This window comes from Malaya genurostris, chromosome 3 (genome assembly GCF_030247185.1).
Source record: "Malaya genurostris strain Urasoe2022 chromosome 3, Malgen_1.1, whole genome shotgun sequence".
Classification (NCBI taxonomy): domain Eukaryota; kingdom Metazoa; phylum Arthropoda; class Insecta; order Diptera; family Culicidae; genus Malaya; species Malaya genurostris.
Window position 1 is genome coordinate 9089793 of NC_080572.1, and position 15313 is coordinate 9105105.

A 15313-nucleotide genomic window follows, 5' to 3' on the forward strand; every position below is an offset into this window, starting at 1 on the left:
AGCTGCTGGTCCCACGACGTCTGCTTGCATCCAACGCACAAGAAGAAATGATCAAATTTCGACAACGGTTCCTCTTTTATACGCAATCAGTTGAAGATATGTGCCTGACTACCTCAAAATCGTCGTCCTCGCGCGAAAAAGCCAAGCAAAAGTAAAGAGTTTTCCGCGTGGTTTTCAAAGTTTGAGAAAACTTAATATTTGAGTTGTTTGTGGTTATCTCACACTGTTCAAAATATTATCCTAAATTCCTGATCATATTTGTGATGAAATGGAGAAAGAATTATGTTGCTGCCTTTAATACAAGTCGAGATATTCACGATTAAGTTCTGCCCATTCTTCCATATGGCTAATTTTGAAAAGGCACCCCATAGTAAAGTAAGTCGTATTCACGACAAAAAACTTCTCATCAAAATAATGAAATGTATGCTGGCAACCCGGTGAAGTTCGCTCATATACGAGAGAGTACAAGATAAATATGATGCGCAAAGGAAACTGAGCGAGCCACGTGGTCGATTCAAAACTCAACACGTGACTCTCTGTCTTCAGACCTTAAATTATGATAACAAATTTTATTCTAGTGAAATTATTCTTCTCAAACACTTGAACGCTGATAAGTTATAAAATAACGTTCATCCTGTCCAACTTTCAACGAAATAGAAACTCACATTGAATCGACGAATTACCTATTTTAATCAATTTCACTTTGCCTAATTAAAATTTTTAATCAATTTCACTTTGCTTAACGCAATTAAATAATAACGTCGTCGTTATATTTGCAGTAATTATTAGTTCATATAATCAAACTTATTAAACGGATACAACTATGAAAACTACAAACTGCTTAGCGGTTTAAGTTGAATTGCTAGGCACGAGATAGCAGTTCAATTTGAACTGCTTTAAGCACTGACGAGCCGAAGGCGAAACGCGAAGAAATACAGGGTGATTTTTTAAGAGCTTGAGAACTTTTTTAAACAATAAAACGCATAAAATTTGCAAAATCTCATCGGTTCTTTATTTTAAACGTTAGATTGGTACATGACATTTACTTTTTGAAGATAATTTCATTTAAATGTTGACCGCGGCTGCGTCTTAGGTGGTCCATTCGGAAAATCCGCTTTTTTATCGACAAATTTTGTTCAGCGATGAGGCTCATTTCTGGTTGAATGGCTACGTAAATAAGCAAAATTGCCGCATTTGGAGTGAAGAGCAACCAGAAGCCGTTCAAGAACTGCCCATGCATCCCGAAAAATGCACTGTTTGGTGTGGTTTGTACGCTGGTGGAATCATTGGACCGTATTTTTTCAAAGATGCTGTTGGACGCAACGTTACAGTGAATGGCGATCGCTATCGTTCGATGCTAACAAACTTTTTGTTGCCAAAAATGGAAGAACTGAACTTGGTTGACATGTGGTTTCAACAAGATGGCGCTACATGCCACACAGCTCGCGATTCTATGGCCATTTTGAGGGAAAACTTCGGAGAACAATTCATCTCAAGAAATGGACCGGTAAGTTGGCCACCAAGATCATGCGATTTGACGCCTTTAGACTATTTTTTGTGGGGCTACGTCAAGTCTAAAGTCTACAGAAATAAGCCAGTAACTATTCCATCTTTGGAAGACAACATTTCCGAAGAAATTCGGGCTATTCCGGCCGAAATGCTCGAAAAAGTTGCCCAAAATTGGACTTTCCGAATGGACCACCTAAGACGCAGCCGCGGTCAACATTTAAATGAAATTATCTTCAAAAAGTAAATGTCATGTACCAATCTAACGTTTAAAATAAAGAACCGATGAGATTTTGCAAATTTTATGCGTTTTATTGTTTAAAAAAGTTCTCAAGCTCTTAAAAAGTCACCCTTTAGAAACAAAATATGTGCTTTTTGCACAAACCAACAAAATCCCTAAATGTACAACAAGTAATTCGGAATGGGTATCTGTTTATAATAACTACACCTTAGTGAAAGTGTAGTGACGTACCAATGGACAAAATAATTCAATTATGAATTAATTTTGATTTATTTTATTGTGTTTATTTATACCCGGCTTCAACCTAGTTGCGGTTGTTCGGGTATGACAAAGAAAGTGAAATTGGTGCTCAATAATAATTTAAAAATACAACGTGACACCAAAAATAGCATGGCGGACTTTCGAAAAATTATGCTTATAGATTGTTATCAATGTTTAGAAGGCGTTTACTGAAGAAGCCTGAGCCTGAACATTTTCCACTAATTCGTTCAGCCTGAACTCAATATGGAATAGAAAAACATATAGTGATTGAACTGTGAACTGAAAGTTCTTATTGCTGCAATGCGCTACGTTTGGGAGTACTAGAGCCGCATGGTAATAGATAATAGAGGGCAAAGCATGAGAAAATGACTTCGGATATCATTTGGGAATGTTCAAGATATCGACGAAGTTCTTGAAAAAAAGATTTTCTGTCTATGAATTAAACGAAAAGAATCCGGAATTGACAGAAAAACGATCGAAGCTGTATGCCATCATTATCTGTCTGTCACATTTGACAACCAGCCTATGGTTAAACTCTCCGACGCTGGATGATGGAGCATTCCGGGGAGCTCACTCTCCCATCAGAACTGCTATTTCTTGTATTACTTGAATCGCGATTGGGGAGCCACATGCATTGCAGAGAAGCTTTCCTTCATTCAGTGAGTGAGCAGAGTTTGTCGCGTTCGGAAGGTAAGTGACAGTTGTCCGGCCTTCTGCGTTTCTCGGTCATTCAGGGTATAGCAGAGAGGAGGAAGCAATAGAAATAAGAAAAAAGCTTTCAGACACATTAGGCAAGGAGTATTTTGAAGAAAAAATAGATCCTACTGAAGTTGGAGTTAGTTAGTAGTGACACTGAAAACGTGGTGATGCGACGTCGATCGTTGGATGCCATATCTGCTGATTGGCTCTAGTGGTTCCGGTCGGTATTCTACGAACAGGTTTTTTGCGTCTGCTGAAAGGAGTGGGATTTTTTCGCTTGTACGCAGCAATATACAGAGTCACTGCTAGTGTGTGTGTTTTTGTTTTGGTGGGTGTCGCTGCTGACTGTTGTGCATTCGAGTTTGGAAAGACACAAGGAAGAAGAAGAGCACTTGCAAGAGTGACGGCCAAATTTTATCAGTGATGTAGTGATTGAACTAAGTGATAAGCGTGGTGAAGTTCGGAGCTGTTCGTGCTCGCGGATTTTTTAAATGGAAACCTAGTGCGACTATTCGTTCTTCGGAATCACGCGTAGAAGACTCTTGACATTACTACAGCGTGACGCTAAGTACAATTTTGGTTTGCCAGATCAGAAAATGTACAATAACAACAACAAACTTGCGATTTGTCACACTCATTCGCGTGAGTAACTTGTCGATGAGCGCTCTCGCGCTAATTTCTCTCGTACCATCTTCGTGTTCGTTCTACTTGTGCGAGAGAAGTGTTGCACTTTAAAATTGTCAGAGCTTCACAAGTAAGGAGAAGTTTCGTGAGTACCATGTGTTGATTTTAATGAGCTCATCCGTTCGTTGGCTTTAGTGTGTGCCAGTTGATACTCAATAAGCAGCCGATAAATTCCTCCATTCATTTGTTTATGCTGGGAGCGAAAAAGAAAATTGTTGCTCATCATATTCGCAGAAGTGTTGGAATCAGCTGGGAAATAGAACAGTGGGTGGTAAAATTGTGAGTAACGGGAGGGTATCAGTAAACAAGTGCCAAAGAATCAGTATTTTCACGTGAGATTTTCCTGCAATTTTTAGTAGAAAGAAAGCTTTATTTTGTAAATCGACTTGGTGTAGTGTGTTTACTTGAAACGACTGTCCGTATAAGCAGAGACACCGGCGGGTGGTTTGTTGGCCCAAGAAGAGCAGCAATAATCGTTGACCGACATATACCAGAAATTGTATACAATATTATTTCTTTAACAACGGAGCAACAAGAGCAAACCGATTTCGTTTATTCACGCGATCGCGGTCTTCTGCAAAAATTCGCCTGAATGCTGAATAAAAAATCAAAGGAGTCTTTTCGTTAAAGTGAAAAGTAGCTTTCCTTCTGTGCTTTTTTAAAAGTTTTTTTAGTTCGTATCGTGAAAAGTGGGGAAGAAACCTGTGCTTGTTTAGTGTTTTCTGTTCTGCCCCAATAGTCTGGGTGTTATCAATGGTGTTATATAGTAACTGAAAAGAGAAGACGAGAGAGAAATAGTGGAAGAGACAGTTCTGGTCAACACCGCAAAAACAGTCACTCAAGATGGCGGATCTCGAAGCAGTGCTGGCCGATGTCAGCTATCTGATGGCGATGGAGAAATCCAAATGCATGCCGGCAGCCAGAGCTAGTAAAAAGATTATCCTGCCGGATCCCAGGTGAGTGTCATTTTGAAGAAGTACACACATATAGAAGAGCAAACAGCACGGAAAGGGCTGGTGGTTGGTTGGAATACTGACCACTACACTTTTCGAGCAATAAACATTTGTATTGGGTTTGGTTTACTCCTATCCTGTTGCGGTGACAATGATAGCATGTTGACATTCTTCTGATATTGACAATACGCTACTACGAGTATAGTCGTAGTGGGTAGCGTTGTATCGTTACTTGCCCGGGCGAATCATTCTAATTATTATGATGGATTTTTTCGAGCTATCGGACTGTGAGGCCAACCGGTTCCAAAAGGCCACTAATCGGAGATCATGCTCGGCGATGGAAAATACGAAGAATGCCGACATGATTATAGCATGTTGAGTGTGATAATTGAAAGAATGCTTGGGATAAAATGTCGAGAATGGGTTCTGTAGGATTACTCTGGTAGAAGAGCTTATAATTGTTTCTTTTGACTCTGCGGAGTTTATGCGTTGGTTATTCTTGTATTATCGTAAACATGTAGTATTTGACAACCGGCCCCCGGTGTTTCGTTTAAAAGTCTGGTTTACATTGAATGTCATTTTTAAATGCTTAGAGATTTTTTATTAAATAAAATTTAATAGTGGTGGATGACACAGGAACATTTCGGAATATTTCGTCTTAAGGATTTATTTTTCCACCACAAATGCTTCGGTTTTGTGTTCAAACGAAAGTATTATCGTAATTTGCTTCCATTTTACTTTTTCTTGGTAAGCAATTTGCATTCCCTCTGTCTTAGATTCAAATGAAAGCTCTTATATTCCCATACAAAATTCCTGAACTTTGTTTGGATCTGACTTCTGGTTTAGGAATAAGGGGGTAAAATGCGCAAAAAATCAAAATATGTGTACTAATATTTCTCAGAGATGGCGTGACTGATTTTAACAGACTTAGATTCAAAAGACTGGTCTCATGGTCTTTCACGAAACTTCTGAATTCCATCTGTATCCGACTTTCGGTTCCGGAATTATAAGGTGATTAGTGTAAAAATTCCAATATAAAATTACTTACACACTTTTCTCAGAGATGGTGTGATCGATTTCGACAAACTTGAATTCAAATTAATGATCTTATGGTCCCATACAAAACTTCTGAATTTCATTTGGATCCGACTATCGGTTGCGGAATTATAGGGTATAGTATGTAAAAAAAATTATACCACCATTTAGAGGAGCGAAATAAAAAGCAAAGAAAAAAATCTAAACTGATCCCAAAACCACTTCATTCGATAGTTATTATCAGTAGACGGCCAAACAAACTGATTTTGGCTATCCTGGTCCCCAGATTACGATTCCGGAGGCACAGGAAATAGTGATCATATTTTCTCAAATGGATCTCACTTACATTTCTCAGCGATGGTTTTGACAAATTTTCGCAAACTTAAGTTTCAATGGAAGGTCCTGTGGTCTTGTACGGAATTCCAGAATTTCATCCGGATCCGACATCTTGTTCCGGATATATAGGGTAAAGTGTGTTAAAAATTTTATACCATCACTTAAAGAAGCGAAACAGAAAACGTGAAAAAAATTCTAAATCAGCCAAAAACCGATTCTGGTTAATCTTTCAAGAATCGAAAAAAAAACTATTTTGAAGAATACCACAGTATTATATATGAAGTTGGTTTGATATGAGAAAGGCATCATTACACCACTAGGTGGATTCAAACAGGATGCCATCAAAATTGTCTCATTATAACATTTTTTCAAGAAATCCAGTTTTGATCCGAATTGAGGTAGATCCAATAATGTCCAGCTAAGCATTGTTCCAATATTGAAATCGTCTTGAAGATGATTCTATGAGAAAGCTGTTGTCCACCAAAAACGATTACGATAATCATGGCGAATTGCGTAAGTTTCAAAGTGCTACTGCACACACCATATTTATCGAATTTGGCCCTCAGCGATAACTGCCTTTTTGCTGGCCTAAAAAATCTCCAAGGAAAGAGATTTTACTTTAACCAGGTAACCATTGTTGAGACAAACACTTGTTTCGTGGCCAAAGGTAAATCGATCAACAAGAATGGTATTTAATTTCCGTTTCGTTTTCGACTCATCAGTGCAATAGCAGTTTATGTTAAATTGTTAATGTCACCTCGTGGTTCAACATTACCTGCTAAGTTGACGTAAAGTTAATGCCATTGGCAAAAGACTTATACGTTACACCGATGTGCAACGAGCCTACTTTTCTAATGAAAATGTCATTTGGGAAGTTCTACCTCACACGCTGTATAGCCCAGACATTGTTCCTTCCTTATTATTTGATTCGGTTGATGCAGCACGGCCTGGCTGACTAGCACTTCTCCAATTCGGATGAAATAAAAAAAGTAGCATCAGATTATTACGTTACTGTCTTGCTTGCATTGCCATCCATCAGAGTTGCCATGAACGGCCGAAATACGAATCGAAGTCATTTCAATCCAACTCTTAATACATGTTCTCGTATGCTGCACACCGTGTTCGGTTCAGCCGTGTATCGTGTATACTTCGAATTTTCATGAACCTCAGAACGGAGTTCCCAAAGAAACTTGTTGACTATTACGCACTAATCATCAAAGCAATTCCATTGGTATCTACCAAACAAATGTATGAGGTATTTTCCGTTTACTAAATAAAAAAATATTTAATAATAATCGATTTGATTCGTGTGCTGTCCGACCTCGCTACCGCTCGTTCGGACCTAGCTAAAGCAAAGAAACCTTGCTTTGAGTAGACCGGGCAAACGAGGCGGTTACAGGTTTGTACACAAGAGGCCGCCGCTTCCGACGGCGGGTCGGGGGCCAACTCAGCCGGCGTCGCCTCGGCGGCTTTATGCCGCCGAGCCATCTTGGTTTCGGTTATGTGGCTGCGCCACATCAGTTATACAGGAGGCATAATAACACAAAAAAATAATTTGATGTATTCGAAATTACCCTTTCGGCGAAATGACCCTTTCGGTGAAACGACTTTCGGCGAAATGACCTATTCGGCGAAACTACTTTCGGCGAAATGGCTTTCGCTGCAAAGATCCGCACCACTTTTCGTCGCAGTACTAGAATGTGTCTCCGCCTATTATTTTTATTGATGTAAATAAATAGCATAGTATAATATAATACAATGCAATATATAATAAATGAAAAAAAAAAACAAACAGAATGAAATGTTGAGACACACCATGTGAAACAGGCTTTAATGTATAAGACATTTTGCACCCTCTCATTCTGCTACTAACGCGTAAAACAATAGCACCCAGTCGACTCCGTTCTATTGACCAAATGTCATCATGGACACATAGGCACGGGATAGGAACTTGTAAGGACTTAGTTATCTCACCCTTTTGGCGATCATAAATAATCGAATAGGATAGCAAGCAAAAAGAATGTGCCATTGCACAGTGGTTCAAAACTGCAATTTCATACTTTCAATTATTTGGCGACCTTACCATAAACTTTCCCTTGTTGGGATCTTCTGCAAAGTTGTAGGGGTTACTGAGGCGGTTCACGGTTATAGTTAGCGAAATGTCTTCTTCAACAAAGTTACCAGAAATGGAAATGGTTACAATACTGTCGAAGACGAAAACTCTCTATCTGCCTCCAGTAAAAGTTGATTTTTCTATTTTCTATTTACACGCGTGCTGAAACATGGTCGTTCATTCACATAAGACCGCGTCATTAACCCCTACAACATTGCAGAAGACACCAATAAGGAAAAGTTCATGGTAAGGCCGCCAAATAATTAAAGGCATGAAATTGCAGTTTTGGACAACTGTGCATTGGCTTGAAATCGCACTTTTTCTACATGTTAAATACCAAAACCCTGTTTTTTGTTAATTCGGGGCCGTTTTACAGCTGCAAAATGGTGGATTTTTTTTGTATGAAAAATCGAAATTGACAATAAACAATCACCAAGAATTCAGAGAATTAAAAAAAAATCAATCAGAAACCAATCTTCAGTTCAGCAACGCCATCGCACGACATCACATTGAACACATCATGTTAATTGTATGGGTGCGCAGTGCTGCTATTTCGCACGCCTAAGTTTGACATTTCTCTCACCTATTTGTATGAACAATATTCGATTCGGACTCGCGTGAGGGTGCCATGCTCACAAAAAAAGGTTGTTGCGAATGACTTGTTCGTGAAATGTGAGAGCTGGATGTCTTGTTAACATGATGTCTTTGAAAAACGCAGAACATCTACTATAACTATGACTATGCTGATTTGTTGACTTCTGATAAGTCTGCGCTGAGATAGAGTGGACACCGCAAATCATGATTTCTAAAAAGCGTACTAAAAATACTCCTTATCCGACTTATTTCTCAATATTTTTCCTCTAAAAAAATACAAAATGTTGTTCAAATAAAGATTTTTATTATGCTAAACACTCGAATTTATTTTTCGATAGCTTCAAAAATTCACAACAATAGTGTTTTTGCCTTTCTCTATAGAAAGGTATTAGAATTGCTGGAAAAACCGACTTTCGAACGGAGCCTCGGAGACCCATAGTGTTATATACCATTCGACTCAGTTCGTCGAGATCGGAAAATGTCTGTGTGTGTGTGTGTGTGTGTGTGTGTGTGTGTGTGTGTGTGTGTGTATGTGTGTGTGTGTATGTGTGTGTGTGTGTATGTGTGTGCACTTTTCGAAGATATTTGAACGCGCTCAATTTTCTCAGAGATGGCTGAACCGATTTGAACAAACTTGGGCTCGTTTGAAAGCTACTGTCGGGCCATTGATCAAGTTCGAAGATCAAATGGCTGTGATTTTTGGTTCAGGAGATATGATTCTATAAGTGACGTAACCGACAAAAAGCGTTGTATTTGAACGCGCTCAATTTTCTCAGAGATGGCTGAACCGATTTGAACAAACTTGGGCTCGTTTGAAAGCTACTGTCGGGCCATTGATCAAGTTCGAAGATCAAATGGCTGTGATTTTTGGTTCCGGAGATATGATTCTATAAGTGACGTAACCGACAAAAAGCGTTGTATTTGAACGCGCTCAATTTTCTCAGAGATGGCTGATCCGATTTCAACAAACTTGGGCTCGTTTGAAAGCTACTGTCGTGCCATTGATCAAGTTCGAAGATCAAATGGTTGTGACTTTTGGTTCCAGAAATATGATTGTATAAGTGACGTAACCGACAAAACACGTTGATTTTTACCGCTCTTGTATATATAAGGGTGCCAAAATTTTGGGATCAACTCTATTTTCGTAAAGTTCTAGTGCTCAAAAGTTTAAGCACCTCGAAAAAAGCCTTCATGCAAAATTTGACCTAAATCGGACATGCTTAAGGGGTGCTGCCCGGTGGTAAAGGTTTGACAATTATCGATCTTGAAAAAGCACCATAGGGGGGAGTACATGAAATTTCCAAAATAAAAAATTTTTTTTGATGCCAAAACTCTTAAAACTGCATAAAACATCGAAATTTAGTGTTATCCCGAAAAAATTTTTTTTTGAAAAAATCAACTTTCTGGGACTTAGAAAAATTTTCATATTTTTTCTAAGTCCCAAAAAGTCGACTTTTTCAAAAAAATTTTTTTTCGAGATGACACTAAATCTCGACGTTTCATGCAATTCTAAGCCTTTTGGCATCAAAAATTTTTTTTCGATTTCGAAAATTTCATGTACTCCCTCCTATGGTGATTTTTCAAGATATATGAAAATTCCACTAAGTGGACTAAGAAGGGTTTTGCCTTTCTCTATAGAAAGGTATTAGAATTGCTGGAAAAACCGACTTTCGAACGGAGCCTCGGAGACCCATAGTGTTATATACCATTCGACTCAGTTCGTCGAGATCGGAAAATGTCTGTGTGTGTGTGTGTGTGTGTGTATGTGTGTGTGTGTGTATGTGTGTGCACTTTTCGAAGATATTTGAACGCGCTCAATTTTCTCAGAGATGGCTGAACCGATTTGAACAAACTTGGGCTCGTTTGAAAGCTACTGTCGGGCCATTGATCAAGTTCGAAGATCAAATGGCTGTGATTTTTGGTTCAGGAGATATGATTCTATAAGTGACGTAACCGACAAAAAGCGTTGTATTTGAACGCGCTCAATTTTCTCAGAGATGGCTGAACCGATTTGAACAAACTTGGGCTCGTTTGAAAGCTACTGTCGGGCCATTGATCAAGTTCGAAGATCAAATGGCTGTGATTTTTGGTTCCGGAGATATGATTCTATAAGTGACGTAACCGACAAAAAGCGTTGTATTTGAACGCGCTCAATTTTCTCAGAGATGGCTGATCCGATTTCAACAAACTTGGGCTCGTTTGAAAGCTACTGTCGTGCCATTGATCAAGTTCGAAGATCAAATGGTTGTGACTTTTGGTTCCAGAAATATGATTGTATAAGTGACGTAACCGACAAAACACGTTGATTTTTACCGCTCTTGTATATATAAGGGTGCCAAAATTTTGGGATCAACTCTATTTTCGTAAAGTTCTAGTGCTCAAAAGTTTAAGCACCTCGAAAAAAGCCTTCATGCAAAATTTGACCTAAATCGGACATGCTTAAGGGGTGCTGCCCGGTGGTAAAGGTTTGACAATTATCGATCTTGAAAAAGCACCATAGGGGGGAGTACATGAAATTTCCAAAATAAAAAATTTTTTTTGATGCCAAAACTCTTAAAACTGCATAAAACATCGAAATTTAGTGTTATCCCGAAAAAATTTTTTTTTGAAAAAATCAACTTTCTGGGACTTAGAAAAATTTTCATATTTTTTCTAAGTCCCAAAAAGTCGACTTTTTCAAAAAAATTTTTTTTCGAGATGACACTAAATCTCGACGTTTCATGCAATTCTAAGCCTTTTGGCATCAAAAATTTTTTTTCGATTTCGAAAATTTCATGTACTCCCTCCTATGGTGATTTTTCAAGATATATGAAAATTCCACTAAGTGGACTAAGAAGGGTTTTTGCCTTTCTCTATAGAAAGGTATTAGAATTGCTGGAAAAACCGACTTTCGAACGAAGCCTCGGAGACCCATAGTGTTATATACCATTCGACTCAGTTCGTCGAGATCGGAAAATGTCTGTGTGTGTGTGTGTATGTGTGTGTGTGTGTATGTGTGTGCACTTTTCGAAGATATTTGAACGCGCTCAATTTTCTCAGAGATGGCTGAACCGATTTGAACAAACTTGGGCTCGTTTGAAAGCTAATGTCGGGCCATTGATCAAGTTCGAAGATCAAATGGCTGTGACTTTTGGTTCCGGAGATATGATTGTATAAGTGACGTAACCGACAAAAATCGTGCTATTTGAACGCGCTCAATTTTCTCAGAGATGGCTGAACCGATTTTAACAAACTTGGGCTCGTTTGAAAGCTACTGTCGGGCTATTGATCAAGTTCGAAGATCAAATGGTTGTGAGTTTTGGTTCCGGAGATATGATCGTATAAGTGACGTAACCGACAAAAAGCGTTGTATTTGAACGCACTCAATTTTCTCAGAGATGGCTGATCCGATTTTAACAAACTTGGGCTCGTTTGAAAACTACTGTCGGGCCGTTGATCAAGTTCGAAGATCAAATGGTTGTGACTTTTGGTTCCAGATATATGATGGTATAAGTGACGTTACCGACAAAACACGTTGATTTTTACCGCTCTTATATATATAAGGGTGCCAAAATTTTGGGATCAACTCTATTTTCGTAAAGTTCCTCGAAAAAAGTCTTCATGCAAAATTTGACCTAAATCGGACATGCTTAAGGGGTGCTGCCCGGTGGTAAAGGTTTGGCAATTTTCGATCTTGAAAAAGCACCATAGGGGGGAGTACATGAAATTTCAAAATCGAAAATTTTTTTTGATGCCAAAACTCTTAAAACTGCATAAAATTTTCATATTTTTTCTAAGTCCCAAAAAGTCGATTTTTTCAAAAAAATTTTTTTTCGAGATGACACTAAATCTCGACGTTTCATCCAATTCTAAGCCTTTTGGCATCAAAAATTTTTTTTCGATTTCGAAAATTTCATGTACTCCCCCCTATGGTGATTTTTCAAGATATATGAAAATTTCACTAAGTGGACTAAGAAGGCTTTTTGCCTTTCTCTATAGAAAGGTATTAGAATTGCTGGAAAAACCGACTTTCGAACGAAGCCTCGGAGACCCATAGTGTTATATACCATTCGACTCAGTTCGTCGAGATCGGAAAATGTCTGTGTGTGTGTGTATGTGTGTGCACTTTTCGAAGATATTTGAACGCGCTCAATTTTCTCAGAGATGGCTGAACCGATTTGAACAAACTTGGGCTCGTTTGAAAGCTAATGTCGGGCCATTGATCAAGTTCGAAGATCAAATGACTGTGACTTTTGGTTCCGGAGATATGATTGTATAAGTGACGTAACCGACAAAAAGCGTTGTATTTGAACGCGCTCAATTTTCTCAGAGATGGCTGAACCGATTTTAACAAACTTGGGCTCGTTTGAAAGCTACTGTCGGGCTATTGATCAAGTTCGAAGATCAAATGGTTGTGAGTTTTGGTTCCGGAGATATGATCGTATAAGTGACGTAACCGACAAAAAGCGTTGTATTTGAACGCACTCAATTTTCTCAGAGATGGCTGATCCGATTTTAACAAACTTGGGCTCGTTTGAAAACTACTGTCGGGCCGTTGATCAAGTTCGAAGATCAAATGGTTGTGACTTTTGGTTCCAGATATATGATGGTATAAGTGACGTTACCGACAAAACACGTTGATTTTTACCGCTCTTATATATATAAGGGTGCCAAAATTTTGGGATCAACTCTATTTTCGTAAAGTTCCTCGAAAAAAGTCTTCATGCAAAATTTGACCTAAATCGGACATGCTTAAGGGGTGCTGCCCGGTGGTAAAGGTTTGGCAATTTTCGATCTTGAAAAAGCACCATAGGGGGGAGTACATGAAATTTCAAAATCGAAAATTTTTTTTGATGCCAAAACTCTTAAAACTGCATAAAACATCGAAATTTAGTGTCATCTCGAACAAAATTTTTTTTGAAAAAATCAACTTTCTGGGACTTAGAAAAATTTTCATATTTTTTCTAAGTCCCAATAAGTCGATTTTTTCAAAAAAACTTTTTTTTTGAGATGACACTAAATCTCGACGTTTCATGCAATTCTAAGCCGTTTGGCATCAAAAATTTTTTTTCGATTTCGAAAATTTCATGTACTCCCCCCTATGGTGATTTTTCAAGATATATGAAAATCCCACTAAGTGGACTAAGAAGGCTTTTTGCCTTTCTCTATAGAAAGGTATTAGAATTGCTGGAAAAACCGACTTTCGAACGGAGCCTCGGAGACCCATAGTGTTATATACCATTCGACTCAGCTCGACGAGATCGGAAAATGTCTGTGTGTGTGTGTGTGTGTATGTGTGTGTGTGTATGTGTGTGTGTATGTGTGTGTGTATGTGTGTGCACTTTTCGAAGATATTTGAACGCGCTCAATTTTCTCAGAGATGGCTAAACCGATTTTAACAAACTTGGGCTCGTTTGAAAGGTACTATCGGGCCATTGATCAAGTTCGAAGATCAAATGGCTGTGACTTTTGGTTCCGGAGATATGATTGTATAAGTGACGTAACCGACAAAAAGCGTTGTATTTGAACGCGCTCAATTTTCTCAGAGATAACTGAACCGATTTTAACAAACTTGGGCTCGTTTGAAAGCTACTGTCGGGCCATTGATCAAGTTCGAAGATCAAATGGTTGTGACTTTTGGTTCCAGATATATGATGGTATAAGTGACGTAACCGACAAAACACATTGATTTTTACCGCTCTTATATATATATGGGTGCCAAAATTTTAGGATCACCTCTATTTTCGTTAAGTTCTAGTGCTCAAAAGTTTAAGCACCTCGAAAAAAGCCTTCATGCAAAATTTGACCTAAATCGGACATGCGTAAGGGGTGCTGCCCGGTGGTAAAGGTTTGACAATTTTCGATCTTGAAAAAGCACCATAGGGGGGAGTACATGAAATTTCCAAAATCGAAAATTTTTTTTGATGCCAAAACTCTTAAAACTGCATAAAACATCGAAATTTAGTGTCATCTCAAAAAAAAAATTTTTGAAAAAATCAACTTTCTGGGACTTAGAAAAATTTTCATATTTTTTCTAAGTCCCAAAAAGTCGATTTTTTCAAAAAAACTTTTTTTTTGAGATGACACTAAATCTCGACGTTTCATGCAATTCTGAGCCGTTTGGCATCAAAAATTTTTTTTCGATTTCGAAAATTTCATGTACTCCCCCCTATGGTGATTTTTCAAGATATATGAAAATCCCACTAAGTGGACTAAGAAGGCTTTTTGCCTTTCTCTATAGAAAGGTATTAGAATTGCTGGAAAAACCGACTTTCGAACGGAGCCTCGGAGACCCATAGTGTTATATACCATTTTTTAGATTAGCATCACTGTTCTTATACAAATAGGCAACGCAAATGTCAAGCACTAGTTTGGAAAAATGATGCTGACTGTGTGACATAAACACTGAAGCATGCTTTTGTGAACTACTCGAATCAATCTGAATCAATTGGTGTCAAAATTAGTATCCAAATTCATTTAATAAAAGTATGAAACATATTTTCATGACACTGTTATGAAAGAAGAGAAAGGCATTATCACACCACTAGGTGGATTAAGAAGGGTTTTTCTTCATGAAACTGCACATGGCTTCAGTATGGCAAATCATAAGTTTTAAACCAATGGACTCACGACTAATTTTTAAAAAGGGAGTATGTATTTTGCATTTCACAAAAATTGCCTTTTTCAAATCGTTGTAACTCGGAAACCGTCACTTGTACAAAAATGGCGTCCAGGAAGAAGTTGTAGGGCACTCTAAAAAAATATACACTAAAAAAATTGTTTTTTTCCAATAATTTCAAAATGACCCAAAAAAATTAAATTATAAAAATCAGGGTTTCGATTTTTTTTGATAATTTTTATTTTAAAGCTCTTATTAAAACCAACAGATTGATGACTATACCTGAAGAAGTT

The 15313-nt window shown here is 38.1% G+C and overlaps 1 protein-coding gene across 1 annotated transcript in view; it reads left to right on the forward strand.

Moving 5' to 3' along the window:
• The first annotated feature begins 2657 nt into the window (after nt 1-2657).
• LOC131437958 (G protein-coupled receptor kinase 1) overlaps nt 2658-15313 on the forward strand; it is a 198263-nt gene continuing 185607 nt past the window's right edge. Inside the window, exon 1 of the mRNA XM_058607664.1 lies at nt 2658-4347. Within this exon, the coding sequence (XP_058463647.1) occupies nt 4235-4347 (113 nt within the window). The 5' untranslated portion in view covers nt 2658-4234. The remainder of the gene's footprint in view (nt 4348-15313) is intronic.